We start from the raw sequence: 26,978 nt of genomic DNA, 5'->3' as shown, positions 1-26,978 counted from the left end.
CCTTGTCAGGCACAGAAACTTTATTGATTTTTCTTTCCTATGGATCAATAGCATTTCATAAGGAAAAAGTTATCTTCCCCCTTCTTCCATGTCTCTGACTAATCCATTGGCAATTATAACGTGAGAACTCCTAATGTGGTACAATTGAGATGAAGTGTCTCAAGTTACATATAAGGTAATGAATGACCTTTAAGACACTCTGGTCTCCAAAAATATAATTCTGGTGGTTACGATATGACATGAATTTGCATTGATTTTGTTTCTTTCTCAAGGCCATCAGTTCTTGTTCCCTTGTTGTTTAGTGCCTTGCTGTTATATCCTTAACCGTTTCCTTAAATAGGAGACAAACATTGGGGGGGGGAATCAAAATCTTTTTAATCTTTTCAAGTGACTATATTGGAGGGAGATAATTGAATAATTTCATCCAAAATTTTTCTTTTTGTGACTCCTCAATTTATGAGATACCTGGCATTGTATCTAATTAAGAACATTTATTTAGCTGAATGATCATAGTTTTCTTAGTGGATTATATTTCAGCCATCTGTATTCAGGCCATATATTCAAAACTTAAGTTTTTTAGTTAACACCTTTTCAGGAATGTTAGAAACTGCTTTCCTGCAAGGTTCTTAAAATGAAATAAACATGTCACTCACTGACATTTTAAGGAGGGAATTTCATAAAATTTCATTATTAATAATCTTTTGTTTCTTTTCACTGCTGTTTCAGTATTTCTTCTTGATTGCAGAAGGTTTGAAAGGTAGCAGTTTCAGTGAATATAAATTCTTTGTGACTTATCTGTTTAAGAAGCAGGATTTGGATATGCAGATGAGTTTGTCATAGCTTAGAGCAGTGGTTCTCAACCTGTGGGTCGGGACCCCATTTGGGGTCAAATGACCATTTCACAGGGGTCACCAAACCACACTGTCCGCCATTTTTTTCCCTTTTCCCTAGCTGTCCTACTCCCTCTTATTGGTGGCCACACCCACTTGGGGGTCACCACAACATGGGGAACTGTATTATGGGGTCACGGCATTAGAAAGGTTGAGAACCACTGGCTTAGAGTGACTTTATTTATTATATAACGTTTGCCATAGAAACTATTTTATTTATTCCTAATATTGATGTTCAGCTAATTCTAAAATGCTTTACTTTTTTCTTAAATTAAACAATGGCAATGTACAACTCTGAAACGTTTAAAAATTATTAAAAAGTTTGCAGAATTTTTAAAATAAGCTTCATTGTTATAACACTACTTTAAAAACAAAGAGATTTCTGTAGCTTTTTAAGAAAAAAAGTTTGATTTTTCAAGCTTTCTGGCAGCGAATTCTTTATTGCTTGTTATGTTATTACACAGTCAGTCCAGAAGTACTTAATAATAATCCTCCATTTTTAAAGAGCCCAATGATTATTGTAAGTACATCAACTTTAAAAAGGAGAAATGAAAAGACAGAAGAATCTCAGCATTTCATGAAGTCAGCGCAGCTTCTATCTTGCTTTGGACTTGGCTAGCTGAATGTTCATGCATATGTTTAATAAGTTCTTTGATGTTAACTAGTTAGGGAAATGAAACGTCTGCAAGAAAACAACCAAGCTCCGAGAGCACCAAAGAACCCTCATTTCTACCCTGAGCTACAAATTATTGTCCTTTGATGTATCTGACAATTTTCAACAAGTAGTCTAAACTAGATCTTACTTTGCCTTTCAGTTCAAGTTCGGACATCATAAGAGATTTAGAAATTGCTGGGATGTGTTCAAGCTCATCAGATAAGTAAGTGTGAAATGAGATCATTGTTTTCAATGTCATAAAATTATCGCTGATTTATTTTTGTCACTTAGCTAGCAGGAAACTTGGCCAATGTGGCTGGAAAACTTGCTAACTATTTTGGCTTGGACTCAGAAAACTGCATATAAAACAGATTTGATTGCAGGTGAGCTTCCTTCTCCTGAAGGTCAAGTTCCTCCCATTTCTCATTAGAAATCAGAAAAGCTTCTCCTGATGGTGAGAATGCCATCTTCAATCTAGGATGCTAAATGGTGCAGGAAGCTCAAAAACAAGAAAAAAAAATCTGGAATGAATATGTTCCCTTCTGTTAGCAATTCCTGTCTTTTCCTCCGCCTTCTGTATTATATTCCACTCCATTTAAGAGGGGTACTCTGACCTTTCCAATAGAGCTTTTGGCAGGAACAGAATTTGCCAAAGAAGGAAAAGACAGCCAACCCAGTTTTTGCTTATTCATTTCTGCCAATGCAAAATAAAAGCTTATATTGTATTATTTTATTTCCAGGACTTCATGTTTTAATTGTTGCTTCTATCTCTTCCAAGATTATAAGCAGGCTGTCTAGTCAATGAAGACTTAACACTGAAAGTACTAAAACTGTTTTGTCTTTCCATTATCACATTGCCATTCTTATCCTCTTGGGACTTATCCTCACATTGACAGCAATGTGCTTTTCTCCCATCCTTGAATCAGAAAGAAATGGTTGATATAACAACTTTGCCTGTGCAGCCTACCTTGATCGCAGTTGTCAATCTTGCTGCCTGCACATTGCAAAAGAATTTAAAAGCAAAGATTGGTAGAATCCTTGCTGTCCTTTCCCTTCCCAGTCAATGTTATCTACCATAAAAAATTGCTCTCCTGATATGTTTTGATTTTCTGATGGAGGATGGCTTTTTAATTTTTGACAACTTGAAGCATAAAATACTGAGGTGTCTATGTTGTTGGCCACTGACAAGTTAGGCCAGTACAATTGGCAGCAGAGCCATTCTGGAGAAAATGGAGACTGAATGACTACTAAGAAAGTAGAAATGGGGAAATTGGCCTGAGTATATAGAAGAGATGGTAAACCATCATAGTCCCTGGGAATGCTAGATTTCCCATCCAGACTTCCATAAATCCAGGAAAAAATACCAGTAATCATCTCTACCTCTAGAAAGGTAGAGGAACTGGCTGTCTCGTCAATTTCAACCCAGCTTTTTTTTTTGTATTAGGTTGGTCAATTTCAATTAACCAAACTCTTTGGGTTTGGAAAAAAGAAAGTAGGATAGCTCCTCAGTGGATGAGGGACTTGCTCTTTAGAATCTGTTTTCTTTGTATAATCCTGTTAAACTGCCTCAGTTAGTTTGGCAGAAACCAATGCTCCAATCACACAAATTCAGTCAACAGGAGAAGAAATTAGCAAACCCCTTGCTCAGTAAGGAAACCCTAAACCAGTGGTTCTCAACCTTTTTAATGCCGCGACTCCCAGTCGGTTGTAAGTCAAGGACTACTCAACCGGTCGTAAGTCGAGGACTTTCCCTGCCCGGGAGCGCCGCGCATGTGTGGTGCCGCCCCCTGCGCTGGCCGAGGCCCAGCCCAAGGGAGGTAAGGCACCCGCCGGGCCCCACGCGTGCCAGCAACCCTCCCTGCGCCCGCCGGCCTCCTACCTCCCACCCCTGGCCCTCTTTTACTTACATTTTTAGTAGTTGCTCAGCAGGGAGGGGTGGAAACTTCCAGACAGCTCACCTTCACTGCAGACAACTTGCAGCACCGTTTGCAGAATGGGACTTTTGGCGGGCTCAGCAGGGCAAAGACAGCCTGGACAATTCCTATTGGCTTTTGAAAGCCAATAGAATTAGACTCTATTCAAGCGAGTCTATTCTATTGGCTTTCAAAAGCCAATAGAATAAAAGGGAGTAGCACAGCTAAGGAAAAGGGGAAAAAATGGTGGACTGCGTTGTTTGGCGACCCCCGTGAAATGGTCATTCGACCCCAAATGGGGTCGCGACCCAAAGGTTGAGAACCGCTGCCCTAAACCATTTCGGACAAATGGCTGTCCATTCTCTTCTTAAAAACTTCCAGTGTTGGAGCATTCACAACTTCTGGAGACAGGTTGTTCCACTGATTAATTGTTCTAACTGTCAGGAAGTTTCTGCTTAGTTCTAAGTTGCTTCTCTCTTTGGTTAGTTTCCATCCGTTGCTTCTTGTCCTGCCTTCAGTTGCTTTGGAGAATAGCTTGACTCCCTCTTCTTTGTGGCAGCCCCTGAGATATTGGAACACTGCTATCATTTAGTGGCCTTGGGCAATTCAGACATGTTTACCTAAAGATCCTTGCTAGTCTGGGAACCAAAAATTTCCACTTGACTAAATTGAGCACTTATACCTAGTCCAGTCTGAGTGTAGGGGCTAAATAAAACTTTATAGATAAGCTTGAAATTGAAATATTTAGTTTCTTTTGTAGCTTTGCATGTCTGGCTCGGTTAGGCACAGGAGAATATATTCCCAGCCTGTATAACTTATTTTGGTAGAGAGCTTTTTTTTCTTTTTTTGTCTTAATTTAGACAACTTTGTATGATAAAGATGTTGACTCTTAGGAACATCTTTAAGTAATCCCTTCCTGTTTAAAATCGGTCTATTGACATTTCTTCTGAAGTAATGATTAGCAAGAAGAAAAACAAAATCATCTTGACAGGCAGTCAAAACTGAAAGAGACTTCCAGACTTTAATCCTCGAAGTAAATTAAAACAAAACAAAATTAGCATGTATAAATTGAGAAAATGCATCCATAAATTGTTATTGCAGACTATTCAAAATTTGTAGGGAGTCCTGTTAAACATTGCTTGAATTTTTTGTGTCCTTTTGACAGATTGAGTTTATAGGTAGTTCCTACTAAAGGATCACATGTTCAGCAACTGTTCGGTGAGTGGTGTTTCTGACCGGTTCTTATAGTTGTGGCCATCACAATGACCCTGCAGTCATGTATTCATGATCTTGGTGATCAGCTTGCAATTTTGATGTCATAGCATCACACAGTTATGTGGTTTCCTTTTCAAACCTTCCTTGCTGGCTTCTAACAAAGAAAGTCAGTAGGCAAGCTGGCAGGAGGTCAGGTATGATGACCATATAACCCTGCTCTTAACAATAGTGAGGATTCACTTAACATCAACAATGGGAATGCTGGAGCTGCCCTTGCTAAGCAGCATGGTCGTGTGACATCATATTTTATGACTGCCGCCCAATGACAGAAATTCTGGTCCTAATTGCCATCATTAATCCAGAACTACCGATAATAGTAAAAATGAAGCAGTCTATATAAATGGTTTCCTTTCTTGCATAGCATGCCACCATTGTGTTTGAAAGGGAGAAAGATGGAATGTAACTTAAAGATGCAGTATGGGCAGTCCTTGATTTACCACCACAATTGAGCCTAAAATTTCCGTTGCTAAGTGAGACAATTGTTAAGGGAGTTTTGTCCCATTTTATGACATTTTCCTTGCCATGGTTGTTAGGTGAATCACTGCAGTGGTTGAATTGTTAAGTGAATCTGGTTTCCCCATTGACTTTGCTTGTCAGAAGGTCGCAAAAGGTGATCATGTGACCCCGGGATGCTGCCAACTGTCCTAAATATGAGCAAGTTGTCAAGCATCCTAATTTTTAAAATGTGACCAAGGGGAGTGAAAATAGTCATTAGACATTTTTTTCAGTGCCATTGTAACTTGGAACAGCTATTAAATGAATGGTTGTAAGTCGAGGACTACCTGTACAGAATAATTCAAACTTTAATCTTCTTATTGGGATTTTGTCAATGGTGGAGGATAGAATAGTAGAGCCAGAGATACTGTTGAATTATATTCCAAATACAACTGTGTGTGTTTTTTTGGGTTTTTTAAAAGTGTTTAGAGTTGTAGAAAGTTTTAGCTTTATTCGATAAGCAAATTAGACCCTGACGAAAGCTAAGTTTTTAAATAAATTCTTCAGTCTCGGTGATCTGTATAAGTAAACTCCCAGATCCTTTACTTTCACTCTGTTGATGTCGGCAGTTTGGCCGACGAAAGCTAAATGATTTTACATTAAAAAGTTTTGTTTATACTTTTATCCTGGTGCTTGATTTTTGTTTTTCTAACACACACACACACACACACACACACACACACACACACACACACTGTTTTTCTTATAGTTTTGTTCTTTTGTGTGTGTGTGTGTTGTTATATATATATGCTGGAAAATTTGCATAAAAATACGACTCCTGGGCATGTCTATGGTACAAATAAAATACGAACACCAGGAGAGTATAAATATAAAAATATACTTTACTAAAAGCTGCCAAGCTTTCGTTTGGAAACTCCAAACATCATCAGGGCTAAGGAGCCAGTAAACAATGATGACTTAAATGGGTTTTGCCGGCATCTGCACCCGGCTCATGGACCGCGTCACTGGTCCCGGCCGGTTAATTAGTGTTCCAGATGTTTCTTTATTACTCTCCTTACGCTTCCTTCTATGGTTCTTCCGGATCATTCCTTCCACTATCTCATTACTGGCATTCATCTCCTCCACCACCCCTTTATCCTTATTTCCTTCCATAGTACTGACCCTCCTCCCCTTTTTGTTTTCATTTTCCACCCTGGGGGCATCTGTTTCTCCTCTATCAGTGTTACAAGCTTCCCTGGGCTCACAGACGCTCCCCCACACACACGCTTTTCTCAATCCCTGCTCCACACCCTTTCTTCTCACTCCTCCACTGTCATGAGTAACTTGACAGCACTGAGGAAATGGGATTTTAAACACCATGCCAATCATTATAAACGGTCTGAACAATGCTTGTACGGCTGTAAATGTGACGAGATACCTGGCCTCCATCCTGAGCAGGTAGATGGAACTTTGGCTAACCCTCGACACTCCAGGGGCACCCCCGTTTCGCCCGATCAACACCAATACCGCTCTAATGAACGTCTGAGGAGGCCACCACTGTCAAACACACGTAATCATCCACCGATGGAAGATCTCCCCCTTCCCCAATATCACCACGATAGACCCCCACCCCTGGAACTTAACAACAACTGTGGAGAGTGTGGAAGATCCAGCATGAGGAGTCTGCAGCCTGACGCTGTGGGGAACGTCGACGGAGATCAAAAGAAAAAAGGGGGGGAGAAGAAGAATGAGAGCACGGCTCGATTGCCTAGGCATACGGTGAAAGGGAGAGACACGGTGTTCTGCCTGGACCCTCTGCAGACAAGGAATACCCCCACCAACAATACAGCCCCCCCCCAGGACGAACACTTTGAAGTCCCCCCAAAGACGAGCACAGGAGAGGAGAGTGAGAACGCGGGGAATCAGAATGCAGAGATCTGGAGACCTGGTGTCCGCCTGAATACCGTTCCTATCAGCAATGGGGAAGGGCATGTGATAGGGAGGAGGGGGGATGATGAACTGAGAGACGGAGTAAGCACCCGATCACGCAGCAAACAAATGGAACGGTGGAGAACTGTTGACACGAACATTGCCAGGATGGAGGAGGAGGGCATAGACCCCCAAATATGCAACACCCGTATGAAAGTTACTCATGACAGTGGAGGAGTGAGAAGAAAGGGTGTGGAGCAGGGACTGAGAAAAGCGTGTGTGTGGGGGAGCGTCTGTGAGCCCAGGGAAGCTTGTAACACTGATAGAGGAGAAACAGATGCCCCCAGGGTGGAAAATGAAAACAAAAAGGGGAGGAGGGTCAGTACTATGGAAGGAAATAAGGATAAAGGGGTGGTGGAGGAGATGAATGCCAGTAATGAGATAGTGGAAGGAATGATCCAGAAGAACCATAGAAGGAAGCGTAAGGAGAGTAATAAAGAAACATCTGGAACACTAATTAACTGGCCGGGACCGGTGACGCGGTCCATGAGCCGGGTGCAGATGCCGGCAAAACCCATTTAAGTCATCATTGTTTACTGGCTCCTTAGCCCTGATGATGTTTGGAGTTTCCAAACGAAAGCTTGGCAGCTTTTAGTAAAGTATATTTTTATATTTATACTCTCCTGGTGTTCGTATTTTATTTGTACCATATATATATATATATGTATGTATGTATGTATGTATGTATTCATGTAGTATTCATGTAGTATTCATGTTTCAGAATTATATCTATCTTTGTTCCAGATGAGTTTGACATTTTATTAAATTAAATTGTTTAGTTTAAATTTACTACAAAAATTGTTTATGCCTTTTAAATCCTTTCAATTTATGAACCTGGTTCATATATTGCATTAAACATGATTTATTTCATTATGGCATAAGGCGTCATATAAACCTAACTGCAGTTTCTTCAATAAGCTATGGATAAAAGAAAGTACAGATTAATATTCTGTGTGATGTGTAGATATAGTCACTTTGTATGGTCTAAAATAGAGGCCCATCAAACTTTTGCAATCTGTAATCCCCTGTATTAAATGTTACAATCTTAGATTTGTTGTTGAAGATGTACTAATTTAGGCAGATGAAATAATTCGAGTAACTCAGGGTTCTCAAACTCTAGTGCTCTGACTTCTTAATATAATTTCTTTGAATACCCTTTCCCCATGAATAAACATATCAGACTACACCCAGACACAGCTCCTACTATGCCTCCCATCAGGCAGTATCATTCTCCTTCAAGAAGAATAGGTGCAACGCTCAGATTGCCTGGAGTGGTTCAACGCCAGGAAGAAAACACACTCTGTGTGTGTGTGTGTGTGTGTGTGTGTGTGTGTGTGTGTGTGTGTGTGCACGCGCACACACACACAGACACGCGGATACACATATTCATTTACTCAAATATTCATTGCAGGAAGAAGAGGTATAATGCTCAGATTGCCTGGAATAGAAGTACAAACTCAGCACTAGAGAGAACACATCCACTGATTCCTTGACTGGGAAGAACTATTTTGGAAGAGGGGAAGATAAGACTGAGCAAAAACAATTCAATCCTAATTTGGTAATCTTGGACAATACTCAGGAGTGATTTGGGACTTGTACAGGAGCTAATGCTGGAAGGGCAAATACTACCATATCAAAAGAGAGACCTATATATAGATTCCACAACTGCCTTGCAAAGAGGATACAACCCATACTTAAAGACCTTCTGACAGTAACTTTTTGCCATGAAGATCATAGTGAAGAAAGATTGCTCCTTTTTCTTTTATTGTCATGTATAACAAATTGCCATTTATGCATGATACTGGGAAAATCCTAATTTTATTTTTAGCTTTGTACAATTCTATTTTAGTTAGTTTAAAAAAAACACATTTTTTAAAATAAGAAAAACAACAATTTTGGATAGTAAAACCTTTTATAAAACTCTTCTCACTCTAGAAATTTCCTAGAAAGCAATTTGAATGATAAAGCTCTTTCAAACTTGGATTTGATGATGATTAAAAAAAAAAAAAAAACCAAACCAACTGAAAGGAAAATTGGCAAACAGAAAAGTCTTTTTGCAGTACAAAGATTATTAGATTATTTACCATGATCTCTACTAGAAATAGTAAGACATTAAATTTGTAGCAATTACTATTTTATTTGAAAATGTAATCTAAATCATTGCCCAGAGCATGATATTTACAGACTTTATACAAGAAGTGGTAAATGTTCAATATAAGCTTAATAATTTTTTTCTATCTTTCAAAATGTATTTTTAACAAAGAAGCACATTATATGAACCACTCCTTATACTGTAGCTTTGAAGAATTTAAGAATTTTCTGCATATTAAAAAAAAAATAATAGCTTTCTTATATGCCAACAACTTTCCAAATTAGCTTAAGTATTTTGAGTAATGGATGTTGTACAAGAAAAGCTCTTTTAAACTTGAGTTATGTTTAAAATTCTTGTGATTTAAAATAAGGGTCATCCACATAGGTTTATGCAGAATCTGGCCTTACTGCACTTAAAAGGTGGTAGATTTAGTATTTTAATTGACTCTCCTTTATCAAATTGGCTACTTTAGTCATATTGGCCTCTAACAGTTATAACCGCCAAAGTAATTATGCTGCAGTTTTTATATTTTAATTTGAATTTAGTATATATTACTTGTAGCTTCATTAGCAAAAGTACTACAGTATATTCTTAAATTTTTCACATTATTGTCTGTAACTAAATCTCACACCTAAAAATCAACTTCCTATATGGCAAACCTTATAGAATAGGTGCCCTCAGAATTCTGTGATCTCTGTAGAAATGATAGAAAAAAGGTGTCTCTGCAGATATGTAAAGTAGAAAATTCATTGTTGGGCACATGGCTGATGGGTGGATGGATGGATTAAATGATTGATAGATTGATTATGGTATCTGTCCATTAATGGTGCTGAAAGAAAAACATTATACTGTATCAGTCCCAGTATACTGTAAAAGTAACATAAATATTTCAGCACTGTTGGATAGGCATTAGCCTAAGGTAAATACTTTCTTAATAGGAATTACTGGGGATTAGATTTGGGGTTTTTAGCTCTGTATCCGAGTCTATTTCTTAATTTACTTTCCGTGGCCCTGATACTTTAGCACCACAACATACTGACCACAAGGGGGTATATAGAGAATAGTTAAGCACTTTGTGAACCTTCTTTATCTATCACTTTGCCTTCTCTTGTTCATGAGATTGTTAGTTTCACTTCCATACATTCTTGCTTTCTGACTTTCATCCCAGTGGAATGTAGTTACCTGGGTGCCACATTTTGCCTAAATGTTATTTCTGCTCTAGTTAGTTCTCTGGTCAACTAATAATTGGTCCGGTTAGATTCCTGCTCTCTGATATGTTTTTGCAGACACATGCAGAGTGGTATAGTCTGTTCAATAGATTTTTTTTAATATTGTCAGGACCCAGGACAGGGACAAACTTAGTAGGAAAGCCAAAAAGTTAGAACTTTTCCATGTCACTTAAATTTCTTGCCCAGAACTTACAGTACTGGAAAAATACAGTTTCAGCCAAGAGGACAGTTAAAAACACAACAAAAACAAAAACCAAACCTGTCCCTCTATGTGATTGATAGATTAAAAAAAAAAATTCTATACCACCCTGTCTTAAGACTTGGGATGTTTACATTACATAAAATAAAACATAGTTATTCCTCTAAACATTACTCAAGAATAATAAAATAATGAGTGAAAAATACAAAAGAGATCATCAAACCCCAACAAAGGCAGCCTAGACATTCCCAATTTCCAAATATTAAGTAGAACAGAACATATTGCTGGATCAGAGTCAGATTTAAGAACTGTGCAGGTAAAGTAGAGAAATCTGAATTGTTCTATCTCTGGGGCAAGCTCTGGTATAGGGAAAGGTGGAAGGAAAGAGGAAAAGAGAGTGACCAGGTACAGGGTGGGTGTACTATTACAGTGGTGATAATGCTGTTGGAAGACCTGAACAACCAGATTTATGGCAGATCATCCAGGAGATCTATCTATCTGCTTTTATCCTGACCTTCCCTCTGAGAGTATACTGTATAATAAACATAAATTAAGACATACTTAATTCAAGTCTCAGTTCCTAGTCAGTATGGCTGAAGGTTGTATGTGAGTTTTGGATGACTAAATATGTCTTGCACTATTAGCTGCAGCAATTAACATATTCATAATAATTGTAACACTGTTCTTGTAGTAAAGCACCCGTTAACTCACAAAGAAGTACTGGTGCATGTGTTGCTTCAAATCTATGCGGCTGTATATAGGTTAGACTCCAAGTCTTATTGCTGAACATTGATCTATTTTGCTTTCTTTCAGAGGCAATTAAGCTCTCTGGTCACCACAGCCTAAATCATTGTACCAGAAAATATGGTACACTGTTTTTAATCCCAGATTTGGCTTTACGAATAAAAAAAACACCTTGGAGGATAATTTTCTGAATTTTAGAAACAGAATGGCATTCTGTAATAGTTTTCCCCTCTATTAATGAATACTAATTTATGTCTACTTGTTGAAGTTGTAGAGATTTTGGGTAACTGCTATTGAAATTCTTGCTCATATTACTCCTGGATGGGTCATATTAATTTGTGTCTTAGAATGGAACATCTGGTATTAACTGCCTGTAGTTTTAATGGATTTTTGGTGGTGGGATTGTATTTCCCCCCTGCTGTGAATTTTTTAACAATGAATCACCGATCTTTCAAATTAAATAAATAAGTTCATGGTCATGATAGCTGAATTTTAGTAAATTTTTGAATGGCACATTTTACATGCAATAAAGCACAGACTGAAAGATACAAAATACCTTGAAGTATAGAAGAATATGAATGATGGATATTTATTTATGTTTATTATGTGTATTTCTATAAAGGCCATATCCCAAGGTTCCGGACAGTTTTTCATTATTTTTACATTATTAGATTAACTTTACAATGTATGTGAGTTCTCCCCCCCCCCCCCGAAATACTTAAAATATAAGAATTGAATCAAGTGGGAAAAAATAGATAGTGGTAAACAAGAAATAATTATGGGATTATACTTTTTAGACTTAATTATAGTAGGATACAGTGCTGGAGAATTGAGCTAAAGGCTTTAGAGCAGGGGTGTCGAACTCACAATGTCACATGACGTGTCACGACATATCACGACTTTTTTTCCATTGCCGGGAATGGAGTGGGCACGGTTTCGTCATGACGCATCTGGCCTGCGGGCCGGCAGTTTGACATACCTGCTTTAGAGAAATAAACTGGTAAAATCAATGGAGCTATCACATGTCTGCCTCTGAATGTTAGGTTCTGGAGTAAGCAATACAGCACTTTCACATTGGTCTGCAGAGTTTTTTCAGACATAGGTTGAGTGCATTAGCCAACAACATGTTGGGTTATGTATCCCATTGCCCAGTCCAATAAGGCATTTACACAGTCTCATGGATATGCATCGTTATTCCATACATTGTAAATAATTTATTTCTATGCCAGATTTGGTTTTATTAATTCTGCACCAGTAATAACATCACTCTCCCCTCAAGGATATTATTGCCCCTTCCATTATGGTGGGGCTTTAGAGTCTTTATTTATTAACAAAGCTATTCAGGCATTCTGCAGGCATTGAAAAGAGAGCAGCCAAATATAGCTCAACTTTCTTATTTGAGTAAGGATTCAAATACAAAACATGAAGGCAGTTTTTCTTTCTAAACAATTAGTTCATAGAAAATGCTACCTCTTTGTGGCAAGAAAATTTTCTTGGGAGGAATGAGCAAGGAGCACTGGGAAGAAAATATGTCAAGAGTATATCCTTCCAGCAGCATCACCCAAAGCATGAACATCAATGGCAGTGCAGGATGATGCTGGTGGTAGATGAATATTTTATTGACAATAGCAAAAGATTTTCATACCAGTCAGGAAAAGTTAGTGGTAATTCACTAGTATATTTTATCACAAAAACCACATGGACAGACAAATATTTGATAATATAGTGGCAAATTATTGGTCCCTTGGATGGGATAACATTCAACAGGCTGCTGAGGAAGAAATGAGAATTTTTCAGAGCACTAAAAGTGTTTATCACATGGGTAGAGTAAAACCTCCCGGACATTTTATTGCAAAAAAAAAAAAAAAAATCCAAATCTGCAAAAGAATTACAGCGAGAACATGAAACATTAAAAGAGACAAGGAGCAGCATTAGAACAACATCTGTAAGGATGTAAAATGTGGAAATGCAAATGGGGGAAAAAAGCTTCTCAAAGATCTCCACATTCAGGGGGAGTTTCTGGTATTAAATTAATATTGTAAAATACACTAATGGACAGACAATAATTGATTCAAAGAAGATCAAACAAAAGATGGAAGAAGTTTATTGACATTCTGTACACTAGACATGTCAATATCCAAGATCAGTAGTTCTTAAACTAGGGGCAATTTCCTCCAAAAGGGCAATATAGACATATCCTACGGACCAATTTGTAAATGCTTGTTTATGAATCTTGTATCCAGTTTGAAACTGCTGTTGCCGAAATGCTTGTGTTAAAGAATAGATTCTGTGGGTTTTGGTGTTTTTGTTTTGCTGAGGATAATGGTATTATTCAAGATCAGAAAAAAAGTTAACTGGGTCAAGCAGTTTAAGAACCTACTGCCTTAAATAATATTATTTAATTACAAAAACCTTCAATACTAGAAGTGAAGTTAGATCTGCACTCCAGTCATTACTAGAGAAGAGATTTTTGGATCATCATGAGGATAAATGATGACAAAGAACAATTCAACCTTTTTTAAAAAAAACTGAACTTAACACATTTATTTATTCTGTTTTAAAATGTATACAGGTAGTCCTCAATTTACTCATAGGTCTGACCATGCTGGTCATAAGTCTTGATGGTCATAAAAACTATTACAATCTGTTTTGTGGCAGACGCTTAGGAAACACTGCAATCATTATTTCTGTATGGACATGGTTTTACTGGTTTTGCTGATAGTTTTGGCAAAACTGTTGTAAATTGTGGCCACATGATCATGGGATGCTGCAAACGGCTGTAAATATGGCCTGTTTGCCAAGTATCCAAAGGTCAATCACATAACTGGGGGGAGTGGTGACTGTAAGAACTTTAAATCCAGGTCATAGGTAGCCCCCAAGTAGGCCTATCATAATTTGAATAGTGACTATGACTAATTAACCAGTCATAAGTGCCTTATTTTGTTTCATTGGAAAGTGCTTAAGGCATGGGTTGAGATATGTGTCAGTACATTTCACAGCCTCCTCTAGTGTTTAAAGCAACTTTGAGAGTAGTCACTCAGTATGCCGATTTTATTCTGAGTTGAAAATTACTTGTTTGGAATTCTCCACCGGCGACTCTGCAACTAACTCCGCCCACGACATTTCCCTATTGAATTGCTCTCATCTCGGGAATGCAGGAGAACTATGGGAAGATGGGGAGGCTGTTTGTTACAATCTTAGAGCTTCTACATGCTCCCACAGACATTTGAGAGGAACGAACCCCCGTAGGAATGCACAGGGAGATGCAAATCATGATTGCAAGGACCCCGCCTCTCTCCCTTTAAGGAGGGTTGCGCACCCCCAAGTAATGGACGAATGTATAAACAGCAGTGAGGGGACAGCCCCCTCGGGAGAAGGGGTTAACAACCAACTTGTGGGTGCCACGAATTCCGGGGAGGATGTTAAAATTACCCCCGTTGAAGAGAAAATAGAAAGGGGAGTTAACAGAACGATACGAGAGATCGGGAAAAGGATGATACAAACACAATGGAATCCTGGGCTACAGAGACGAACAAAGAGGATGTAGTTGTGAAGGAGGATCGTAGACAGAGAGATAGGGAGAGGAGAATGAAGATAGGGAATACTAAGGAAGGATGAGGAGAATAAACAACATAAACACAGACAGTGCACATTTAACTACGTAGAATTAAAGGGTCCCCCCGACTTCCGGTTATACGAAGAAGGGAGGAAGAGTTGTGGTATCAGCACAAGCAAGGAAAGTGAGGAAATTACAGCTTGCAATACAGAAACTACGATCAAAATGCAGGTGGATTGGCTGGGACCTATGACGAGGTCAAGAAGCCGGGCGCAAAGAGCGCCACATTTATAAATAGCTTCTCCCATCGACTGGATGCTACCCTGATGATGCTGGCAGAAGCCAGCGAAAGCTTGGTTTTATTCTGGTTTTATTAAAACTTTTTATAGTTTTGTAACTTCCTGGTGTTCGTATATTTTATTGTTTAACATATATATATATATATATATATATATATATATATATATATATATATATATATATATATATATATATATATGTTTTCTGAGGTTTTCGCGGGTGTTTGTAAGTAGGTCTTTGGTTATTCGGGTTTTCTCCCACGTAAAATTGGAAGTGTCTTGGCGACGTTTTGACGAAGTCTCATTCGTCATCTTCAGGCTGGTGTTTTCGGCTTCGTGCTCCTAGAAGCACGACTTCGTCGAAACGTCACCAAGACACTTCCAATTTTACGTGGGAGAAAACCCGAATAACCAAAGACCGACATACATACATACATACATACATACATACATACATACATACATCCCTAATAACTATAAAAATGCGAATCCCAGGCATATTTGTGTAATGGTATAAAGTCCTTGAACTCTGGGATGAATTTAAAACAGCTGTTTATTGTTAAAACAATAAAAACAATAAATAGTTGCTTTTATTGTTTTTATTGTTTTAACAATAAACAGCTGTTTTAAATTCATCTCAAAGTTCAAGGACTTTATACCATTACACAAATATGCCTGGGATTCACATTTTTATAGTTATTAGGGATATATATATATACCATTACACACACATACACACACACACACACACACACACACACACACATGATTAATGTATATATGTATGTATAGATATAGCATGTGTATATGTGTGTTATGTATGTGAATGGGTAAGATATATACCGTACTTTCTTTTGAGAGCAGGCAGAGAATTTCATTTTTAATGTGGGTCAATGTGGGTCATAGTAAAAAATGATAATAAAGGTTATCTTTTAAAAGAAGTATTGCTCTAAGAACTTTTAAAATTTATTTTTAATCCATTTCACAAAGTCAGTCATTATTACACAATATTGACTGGCAAAGTCACTATTAAACAGCTAGGAATCTAGACTATTACTATAAGTGTTATATATACATTATTATATCATACCTTTCCTTGCCAGTATTATGATTGTGTTTTAGTTATACTATTTTGGTTTTTTCCCCCCTATACATTTCAGTAAATTTCCATTTTTAACTTGTCTCAGTGCTTGTTCTGGCTGTATTTTACACAATCAGCCAATGAACATTTTTCTTCTTCAACAGTTTGTTTGATTTGAAGTAAACCTCTGACTTCATTGGTGGCTTTGATGGTATTTCCACTGTTCAATTTTTCTTCAGCACTTTTCTTTACTAATCACGTTTTTAATCCACCTTGGTTATCCAACTGTAAAATGCCCAAATATTTGTAGGCTTCATCCTGGTAGCTCTTTATGGTTTGGCCATTCAATATTTCAATTCCATTACTGTTTATCATTATTATTGTAGTTGGTTGCATGGTCAGTCAGATGGTTAGACTGGATATGACCTTTCTTTTAATCTATCAAGTCTTTCCCCAGATCTGAGTTATGCAGAAGACGTTTAATAATATTAAAGGTAATACCAGGGGATGCAAGTTGTTCCAAGTAAAGCTGCATTTTGCAATTGGATGATGTTGATTTTGTCAATGCCAGTGGTGTTCAAGTAGTGATCCAGAGGTTTTGGAATCATAACCAAGACACCCACAGTATTACTATTGGTAATATCAGATCATTATTTCTTTTGTTTTCAACAAGTGAGCAATTTTTCTTCCAATAGTCCTGTGGTTGCTGGTCCTTATTGCATAGTCAATAGTTTTGAGTTGTGTGACCTACTTCTCACCCAATATCTAGGAACTCCAACACAAAACACAGTCCTTATTTGACCAGGGTGACAACTGATCCAGTATAGGTTTCTGTAAGTTATGTCTCACCATATTGTTTATGGGAGAGACACTCTTCATCTGGATCCTGTGATGAGACCTGTCTTGTATGTTTGACCTTCTGGAGTAGCTTTCATCCTCCTTAGAGTATGCAAGCCCCACAATAACATCAAGGTAATGGCTCAATGGAAGATTATTGTTATTACAATTTCAATTAGGATGCTGAAAGCTTTATTTAGTTAAATGTTTTTTCTTTTAATTTGTAAACTTTTGAATGTCTATCACTTGAAAGAACATCATAAAATACTTTTATTAGAGTTTTTGCAAGTAATGAATACCGTGTGATCCAGGATTTCTGCTTCCTATAATTTATCCAAGTGATATATAGCTTATCTCTTTCTGAGTTAGTGATATAATGTAGTGAATGTAAAGGAACATTGAAACCAAGGAATTGACACGAAGCACATGATTTTATAGAAATATCTCTTAGAGACTCCCAATTCTGCAATAAACAGCTGTCAGTATCTGTTCGATACTCAAAAATCTTGATGAGTATCATGTGTCAGATCTATACTTGTAGATAATAATTCCTTTGATACTAATGTAGTGGAGTTGGGGTGAGAGTGGGGCCAGCTGAGAGGCTTTGCAGGAGCCCTGCCTATTAGGCAGGAAGACGAGGAGCTCCGGCAGCTGCCATGGGTCTGGTGGTGTGGTGTGGCTTGGAGGAGGGAAGAAAAAGGAGGAGGAAGCTGATAGGGAGGAAGAGAAAAGGCTTGGTGGAGCTTGCTGTTCTGAGCCAGCTGATCGAAGAGAGAGTAAGAAGCTGGGGTTTTCGCGGTTGCTTTTTTTTTTTTTTTTTTTTTTTTGCTTCGTTACAGGCAAGCCGGATGAAAGGAAAAGGGATAGAAAGAGTGAGAGTAGTTGCTGGAGCTGTTTGCCTGAAGCAGGCCAGGCAGGGAGGGATAGAGGGTGATAGTAGTTGCTGGAGCTGTTTGCTTGAAGCAGGCCAGGCAGAGAGAGAGAGAGGGGGGGGGTGAGAGTGGCTGGTTGGAGCTGTTTGATTGAAGCAGGCCAGGCAGAGACAGAGAGTGAGGGATGGGGAAAGGTGAAGTTTTATTGTTTCTTCCTCTTTTGTTGCAGGCAGGCCAGAGGGAGAGAGGGTAGTTTGGGGAGTTTTAATTCCTTTCTCTCGTTGGAGTAAGTTAGGCAGAGGGAGAGTTAGGGAAGAGTTTGACATATGTCTTTTAGTGGGAGGTAAGGGGTTTTTTTTTCTTTATAGGATCAGCTGTGGGAGATAAAAAGGGATTATATGGAGTGAGGTCAGAGAAGGGAGGAGAGCGGACAAGGAAGGCCTCTGCCAGCGCCAGAGACAATAACTGATATTTTCCATTTAATACGTATCCACTCTTCAATGAAAGTTCATCATGTATCAAAAATCCTGAGGAGACATCAGAATTCTTCTTGGGCTACCTACTTATCTAAACCTTACAACTTCTTGACCTTGCAGCCAAAGCTTTAGAAATAACTGCCTCTATTCCTCATACCACTATTTGCCAAAGTCATCTCTAATTATAATAGGGGCAGTGAAAACAAACAATCCACAATCATACTTTCAGTTCCTGGTCGGTATTTCATTTTATAACTGGAAAAAAATAATTTTGTCAATCATCTGTCAAGAGCCATGGTGGCACAGTGATTAGAATGCAGTATTGCAGGCTAATTCTGCCAATTGCCAGAATTCGATTCAGAACGGCTCAAGGTTGACTCAGCCTCCCATCCTTCTGAAGTCAATAAAATGAGGACTCAGATTGTTAGGGGCAATATGCTGACTCTGTAAACCGCTTAGAGAGGGCTGTAAAGCACTGGTATAAGACTAAGTGCTATTGCTATTATTTCCCACTGATGCTACATCCTTTGTAATCAGTAATGTATATGGTTTATATTCCGTTCATGGCTTAAAGGTGTGGCTTACTGGCACAGCTTCCACTTTTCTAAGGCCCAAATCCAAGCTATTGTGTTTCTCCCAAAGTAAGACCAACCCTGAAAATAAGCCCTAGCTTGATTTTTGGATCTAATATAAACCCTACGTCAAAAATAAGCCCTAGATTTGGGGTGAGGCACACACCTAAAAATCAAGCTAGGGTGGGGGGGGGTGGAGCTGCCCCATGTTCCCTGTACCCACTTACCTTCCATGAATTGACATCTGCTTCACCTTGCTGGCCCACTTCTATAGCATTCCCTGGCCTGCATTTCGCAGTCAGAGGCCTTTCCGGAAGACCTCTGCAGCTGAGAACCGAGCTATGGATTCAATCTGTAGCTTGGTTCTTGGCTTCTGGAAGGGCTCTGACTGCAAAATGCAGGCCAGAGCTCCATTCTCAGCTGCAGAATGAAGCTACTCCTTCGGCCTCAGAAGAAATCGTCTGGCTAGGTAGGGCTGTTGGTGCCGCCGCAGCGAGGTGAGTGGAAAAGACACCCCCCCCCAATAAGACCCGATGCCTATTTTGGAGGCAAAATAATAATAGTACCGGGTCTTATTTTCAGGGAAACATGGTAGTTCTTTCTTCTTTCCCAGCCATTTAATATTTTTTTCAGCATCAGTTAGTGGCAATTAAGTCTTCTGTATCATATCCAACTCTCAATGCAGAATAAGAAGCATCTGTTGCACAATAAAAGGTAGTGCAGAACTATTAACAATGAGATATTTCACATTTGTTTTTTAAAAAATGGGTCTGCTTCTGTTCATTTTCTTTCCAGGAGAGATTGTACCAGAGAGGAGTATGGAGTAATGAAAAAATTAAGGCCCAAAAGTAACGTATTGTTTTCCTATCATAATCCACTAGTGCTTCTATATTTGCCACATGATTATGTTCAGCTGCAAATCTGAAATTAAATGCCTTAAAAGAAGGAAGTTTGCTTTCTTTAATTCACATTTATCAAATTAAACTTTACAGTACTATGCTATAGTACAGCCTGCAAGTTACTTTGAAGCTCTTCTGATATATTCTTAAAAATAATGAAATCATCCAAATAAAATTGAATCTCTTTTCAATGTTTTAGATTTTTGGCATTTATTAAAATATGCTGCGTGCTGAAACAAATCCATAGGGAGACTGTTTAAAATAGACAAGTTTCCCATGTAATAAGAAACACAGTAAGGTCCTTATTATTTTTCTGAAAAACAACTGGATGGTATGTACTCTGCAAATCAAGAATACAAAACATCTTTGCCCTTTGCAGTTCTACAAATGCTTTTATACATAGAACTGATAACACTGTATCACAATAAATTAATTTTCTGTGTTCAATCCATATAAAGATGGATACTCCTATTTTACTTTTTTATCACTACAGCAGGTAAAACTGCATCAATAATATCCTTCTGCATCAGATCCTTTATATCTTTTGACATACGTCTCTTAATGTTGCAAGTTCTTTGTACACAAACTTGTCTTTTTTTTCCCATTGTTTAAAAGGACTAATCCATGGGAACAGTCCAATTCCTTTTCATGCCAGTACCACTGAAACTGATGCTTGTCTTACAACAGTCTAACGCAGTCAAAACATGTCCTTCGAGTATCCCGGTATTTAATTCAGCAAATACGCTTCTAAATTAGAAATATCTGTTTAGTCCAATAGACCTTTACATGATTTTTTTTTGTGAATTTTGTGAATTTGTTTTAAGGACATAAACATATTTAATATTTCCTAAAATCTTAAGAACATTGTTTTTATAATATACCATATTCCAATTCTCTGCTCTAATTTTCTTATACTATATGTTGTCCATTTTTAATTTTCCTGCTTGAACTAAAGCAACTTGTTACCCTGCAGTTATTTCTAGCACAGAGAGAAGCAGAGAGAGCAATGTTTCTTTCTAGGAAGTTTCACATAACAAATGAATGATTTTAATGAATTTTAATTTGATGATTTTTCCTTACAAGATTTGAGCTTGAAGCATGGAAGGGCATGGACTCCTCTCCCCTTTATTTTTCAATAGATGAAGTTAATGTATTACTTCTGATTTTCCCACTATCGTCACAGGAGTTCTACATCAGAATCCAATACCTTCTGTAATAGCTAAGAGGATGCTAAAAATGTATCTAGAAAATGATGGCTAATAAAATTCTGAGAGCACTAGTACCACTTGGGAGATATTTTGTTGAATTAGATGGAAAACATGCGTAAACATTATTTTTGGAACAATATTTTGATCTCATCAAAAGGTCCAGAATATAGCGCTATTGTTAGTATAAGAATACTGAGAATTGGAAGGATTTCAATAAAGAACAGCATATAAAGGATTCACTTAGGAGAGTATATTAACAAATGTTATTCTTACTGGGAAATAATACTTACCCTGGAAGTAATTTAAGTGGAAGTAACCACAGCAATGTCTAAGCTGTGCACAGCACAATTTATTGTGTTTAGTGAGACATATTTCCAAAGAAATATTATAGGATTGCAATATCAGTACAATAGAATATGAACAATCTTATTTATTGGCTACATGGCTTCAAAAATATGAATATGTCTTACAAGCTCATAATGTAAAAGAAAACTGTTTCACCAGCAGAACTGATTTATGGATCCATGAGTGAGGCATCTGTTTAAAAAAAAAAAAAAAGAGCCACTATAAATACACAGGTCCTCCTTTCCAAATTTAATTCTGGATTAACTTCTCCCATAACTGACAATCTGGAGGGGTCTAAGTTGGTAAAAGCTGATTTAATGTTGTTTTAGTGATTTTGTTTATTTTTCTTCTCCATGATGTTTTATGTAAGTTTATTCTTAAAGAAGGATTTAGGTATTAGTGGCAATGTATGTGTATAAATACTTAAATTCACATCAAGAATTTGTGAAAAAGAACCCTGTGATTCGTGGCTGACAGTGTTGAAAGTTGCTTCTCGGAAATAGAAACTGAAGTTTTGGCTCCTATTGCAGTTTTGATTTCGTGCACAACAGGTTTTCTGGAATGGTATTTCCAAGTGAAAACAGCACATTGAATGCATTGTTATTGAAATATTATGATATATTTCCCCATGACTGGCAAAAATTATGTCATCAAATCCATAGGCCACTTACCATCTTGACTATTGGCATCATCAGACTGAAGCTTTTTGTTTAGCTAGATCTTGCTGCTGGAATAATCTACATATACTGTAGATTTGATTACTAGATCTAATGAACAAATGTTTAATACAATACTAAAAAATGCAAAGTAAGAAATTACTGTCCTTTAAAACTAGGTTGGAACAAATATGAGAGAACAAGACTATCTGGAAAATGAAGAAGGTGCAATTTTACTTGAAATGCAGTTCTAATCATGTACTTTCTCTAAGGAAATCTTATAGGCAGCTCTGAAAAAAACTAAAAATAGAGGTTTTAGGTCATGCATTTTGTTCATCTGAAAAGAAGTGGATTTACTATTTTTCCTGTAAAGGAGACATTTTTTTGAAAGAATAGCTAGCATATTTTTCCTCCTATTTGGAGAGACAGTCATGACTTTGAAGCTACTTCACACTAGCCTCTACAATATCATATCCATTATTATTTCTGTCAACCAACGAAAAAGTCATGTTTACCATGTTTTGCAAATAAAAGGTCAAGCAAGACCATGTATAAATCCAGGGGGAAAACATCAAAGCGGTTTTTAAAGGAAAAAGTATCTTAAGAAAAACAGAGATCCATCCTCTTACACGTTTTTGTTTTTTATTTTATTTCATTAAATTTACTATAGACATGTTGCCCTACCATCCCTCATAGAATACTGGTTTGCTACTTTGCAACATTGGGCAATTGATTTATCAAACAAGGCCATATTTTCTAACATATATCTACTGACACAGCATTATTTATGTATTTCCACTGGGCAGCAAAAATTTGATTGCCAAAAACAGAAAATTTGATTTTTTTCATTTGAATAAATAATGTCACTTTCCTATCCATACAATGTATCATTTTTCAATTGCTAAATTTTCCATTGAAAATAGTTATTGATTTATTGTGTTAATTTCTTAACTGATTGGCATCTTTTTGTAGGGAGTATCCATAACATTATCAGCACTTCAAGAGAAGGATTTTCCAGTGATTTGTATGGTAAGATGTAATTTCTATAAAGCTATACTCTATCAGTCTTTCAGGTTGTGGCAGTAAAAGGCACATAAACACCTGCAAGCTGCATTGATTATGGTTCTGGCATTTCAGACACCCTTTTGTCAACAACAAGATGAATCAGTAAACCTAAATAAATCTGGAGTTCTTAAACTTTAGGATGCTACGATTGCCCCCCCCCCCAATGAAAAAGGAACCTTCCCCCTCTCCTAGTGAACAAACCTAATGACTTCAATGGGGCAAGAAGTAAACATCCTCCATATACCTTCAGTAATTAAGTTTCAGTTTCCCTAGGTCCCAGGGTTATGGTGCTTTATGATTTCTCCTATCTTAAGGGAATCCAGTGATGGGTATGCATACTGTGAATGCGTGGAGCTCTGCAAGATAGGCTGTAGAACTGATAGGCCACATTGTTATTCTGCATGGGCAGGCACTTTTCCAACTAAAGCAAGCGCAGAATTTCCAACCCTCCTCAAATGTGCTGATAGATATTTACCTACAATTTGAGAATCCCTGTGTTAGATAGGAGTTTTTATTTTTTTTTTTTGTTAAATGTTCATGGAAAAATACTGCAAGAGTACAGGGTGGGGGAAAAAAATCAAATTTCCACTTTTTTGAAAGTAACTAACACCAGGTAAATTTATATTTATTGTGCTATTTGTAATGCATATTTTTCTCATTCATAATGTTCATAAATTGATAGCCCATCATTTTGTAGTTATTTCATGGTATTATTCCCTTATACTTCTAACTGATAATTCCCCTCCGTTGTTCAGGGATTTTTTTTTAATGAAAGTCATGCCATTGAAATTATTTCAGTGAGGTTTATTTTAAGTTGAATGTACTTTTCATGCTAAGCAGAATTCAAAATCTTATATTTAGATTCAGGACCAATTACCTTTATAATTTATTCATACTTTTATTTTATAGCTTCTAATATATTGCATTAGATATTTTTTTCCTTTTGGTAAAAAAAAAATCTTAATGCCAGATATTTGGCTCCAGTGGCATCTTATGTAAGAAGCAAAAGCTGGAATGGATTGGTAATTTGAAAAGTACAATAGATACCAACATATTAAATGAAGTAGCTTAATTATTTATTTGCATAGACTCTTAGAACAAAGATGCATTTATTTCTGCAGAACTTTAGAACAAACAGAGATGCATACAAAAACTGAATTTTGAGAAGAGTTCTTTCTCATGTATTGTTACAAAGAAGAGCTTTCAATGAAATGCTAGTTACATGATGGCAAAATGGAAATTGCCCGTTGAAATTTGCTGAAGATCTTGAGCATGTAAATATTCTCCTTTATTTTTAAAAGTTCACCATGTGCCCTTCGCTTTTCCCCCTGGCTTGCTTTCTTTTTAAATATAGTGCTCTTTTAAAAGTAACTTTTATTAGGGTCCAAGATCCTTTGTGATCTGAAAAGGCAGTTCTGCTTACACTCACCAACAATTTCTCTAGATTGCTCCAGGCCATAGCATAGCCCCATGTTCTACCCCAAACTCTGTTTTCCTAGGAGCAAATTTTGGTAGGAACAGAGAAAGCTATATTTTTGCCAAATGAAAATTCTATGTCCTATCTCTAGACCAATCTATTATTGGCAGAAGAGCATTTCCTCCTGAAATGTAAATGTTACAGTTTTAAAACTCTAAAATTCAATGCCTACTTTTTGACTTTCTTTGCTCTTACAATATTCCACTTCATTTACCCCACCAAACAGTGGTAGGTTAAAATAATGTGTGTTTGATATGTATTTACAAATGATGCTTTGGAAAAGTCTGAATGCAAGTGCTTGTTTCATACTAGAACTATTTAATATTAAAATTTTGCCAGATTTCTGTGCTCTCAGATTAAAATTTGGCCATTTTTAATGATATTTATTTACTTTGATGTGTGATCCTACCCCTCTGATAATGTCTCCCTCCTGAAAATATTCTTGGCATTGCTCCTGCTCCATTCAACAGAATATAGATGTCATCATTTTGTAGACCCAAAGTAGACATCACAATTTTTCTCTGATTTATTTAGTTAGTTAGTTAGTTAGTTAGTTAGTTAGTTAGTTAGTTAGTTAGTTAGTGAACTGGCCTACTGAAACAATGGTACGTGATCCTTCTGTGTTATTTCCTTTGAGCAGTATACCCGTCTGATGTTAGCAGCCAGACTGCTTTTTCTTATTGCCAATTTTGGTTTATGCTGTACATGCACATTGTTCTGACAGTTTGTTCTTAATTCCATTCTCTTCCAAATAATATCTTGCATTCTTAAATTATCATGTAGGAGGAATTGTAGTAATCAAAGATCTAAAAGAGATTCTTATTTCTCAGCGGTTGTGGCAAAACATGTGTACTCTTGGAAATTATAATTTTATATGTGAAAATATGGTATTTCTTGACTTTTAAATCTGTAGACCAAACTCATTTTAGAACTTTTATAAAAGATGACTAATTTATGTTTTATCTTCAACTTTTGTTTGCAAACTATAGGTCCATTGACATCATTATGATAGATATTACATGAATGGCTTCTTAATAGATTTTTTTAAAGATACTTGAACTTGTAATTCATGGTAGCTGTACATTACATTGGTAGCTGTAGAGTTCAATTATGAGATTCATTTGCTATGAATGTCATAGAATTTATAGCTCACAGATGAATTATGTTGGAAATCATCTTATTACATCTGTGATATAAAATCCTTAGGTCATTATAATGATGATTCTTAATGGAATAACACCTTTTAATCAAGATTGCCTTTGCTGCTAAGTTGACTTTTGCTTCTACTTTCATTTTTGTTCTCTGATACATTTGTAAACAGTTATTTGCGTATGACATAAACATGCAGTTATGGAATATAGAAATACTCCTTTTAACCAAGATTGTCTTTGCTGCTAAGACATAAATTTAAGTACAGGTGGCTGTCTACAATAATACAAATAATGATTCAATTTTCTGTCTATTTTTAATACTATTTGGTTGACTCTTGTTATTACTTTATACAGATGTGAAATTTTCTTTCTGTACTCATACTTGTTTACCACATAATTATCAGTTTATTGTTTACATGCTTTTTCTATCAAATCTAACATGTAGTTAAAAAACATTAAAAAAATTCAAGTTCTTGGTCTACTTCCTATCATGGAAAAGTAGGGGAAGATGATGAAAATGTAATCAGGATAGATCACTGGAAGAGATATTTGAATGTGAATTTTAGCATGGCAGTAGTAGAAATCCAGCACTTCTTTAGTTAGTTTTGGTGTTCTCGATCTGAGCGTATTTATCAGTCAGGGCACAGTAGAAAGTGTATTAAGAATGGATAATTTATAGAGTCTTAATGGTTGTTATGCTAATGGATTTTAACTAAGGTCTGCTTAGTAGTATAGTATAGTATAGGGTTTCCTGCCTGAGCAGGAGGTTGGACTAGATGACCTCCAAGGTCCCTTCCAACTTTACTACTATTACTTTACTTTATTTGCGATATCTTATTCCCATTCTGTACCTTGCATTTCTTATCATTTCTTATCTTTGAAGTGGAATAGTGTGATCGATAAGCATGTATGCGTTATACAGAAAGACAAGATGGCGCTGTTTCAGCATGCTTTTGGACTGGATAGTAACATGTATTCTGTTTCTCCTTCTAAAGTTAAATGTATTTTCATTATTATTTTCAATTTTTTTGAAGAATCAGAACTGGATGCAATAAAGAAATAA

The 26,978-nt window shown here is 36.9% G+C and overlaps 1 protein-coding gene across 4 annotated transcripts in view; it reads left to right on the top strand.

Moving 5' to 3' along the window:
• RAD18 (RAD18 E3 ubiquitin protein ligase) overlaps nucleotides 1–26,978 on the top strand; it is a 133,620-nt gene that overhangs the window by 101,020 nt on the left and 5,622 nt on the right. Inside the window, exons 12-13 of one of the 4 annotated variants that reach the window (XR_005559454.1) lie at nucleotides 1,706–1,768; nucleotides 8,569–8,715. Coding sequence is in view for 3 of the 4 variants with exons in the window: in XM_039365761.1 (XP_039221695.1) it covers nucleotides 1,706–1,768; nucleotides 8,569–8,650 (145 nt within the window). In the remaining variant the exon portion in view is untranslated. Of the gene's footprint in view, nucleotides 1–1,705; nucleotides 1,769–8,568; nucleotides 10,385–23,194; nucleotides 23,252–26,978 lie in introns of those variants that run through there. The other 3 variants (XM_039365762.1, XM_039365761.1, XM_039365760.1) reach the window with 3 other exon arrangements.

The sequence above is a fragment of the Crotalus tigris genome, unplaced genomic scaffold, assembly GCF_016545835.1.
Source record: "Crotalus tigris isolate CLP2741 ecotype Arizona unplaced genomic scaffold, ASM1654583v1 scf7180000020183.615534, whole genome shotgun sequence".
Classification (NCBI taxonomy): Eukaryota; Metazoa; Chordata; class Lepidosauria; order Squamata; family Viperidae; genus Crotalus; species Crotalus tigris.
The sequence above is the reverse complement of the archived record's forward strand: the minus strand, read 5'-3'. Positions and strand labels throughout refer to the sequence as shown.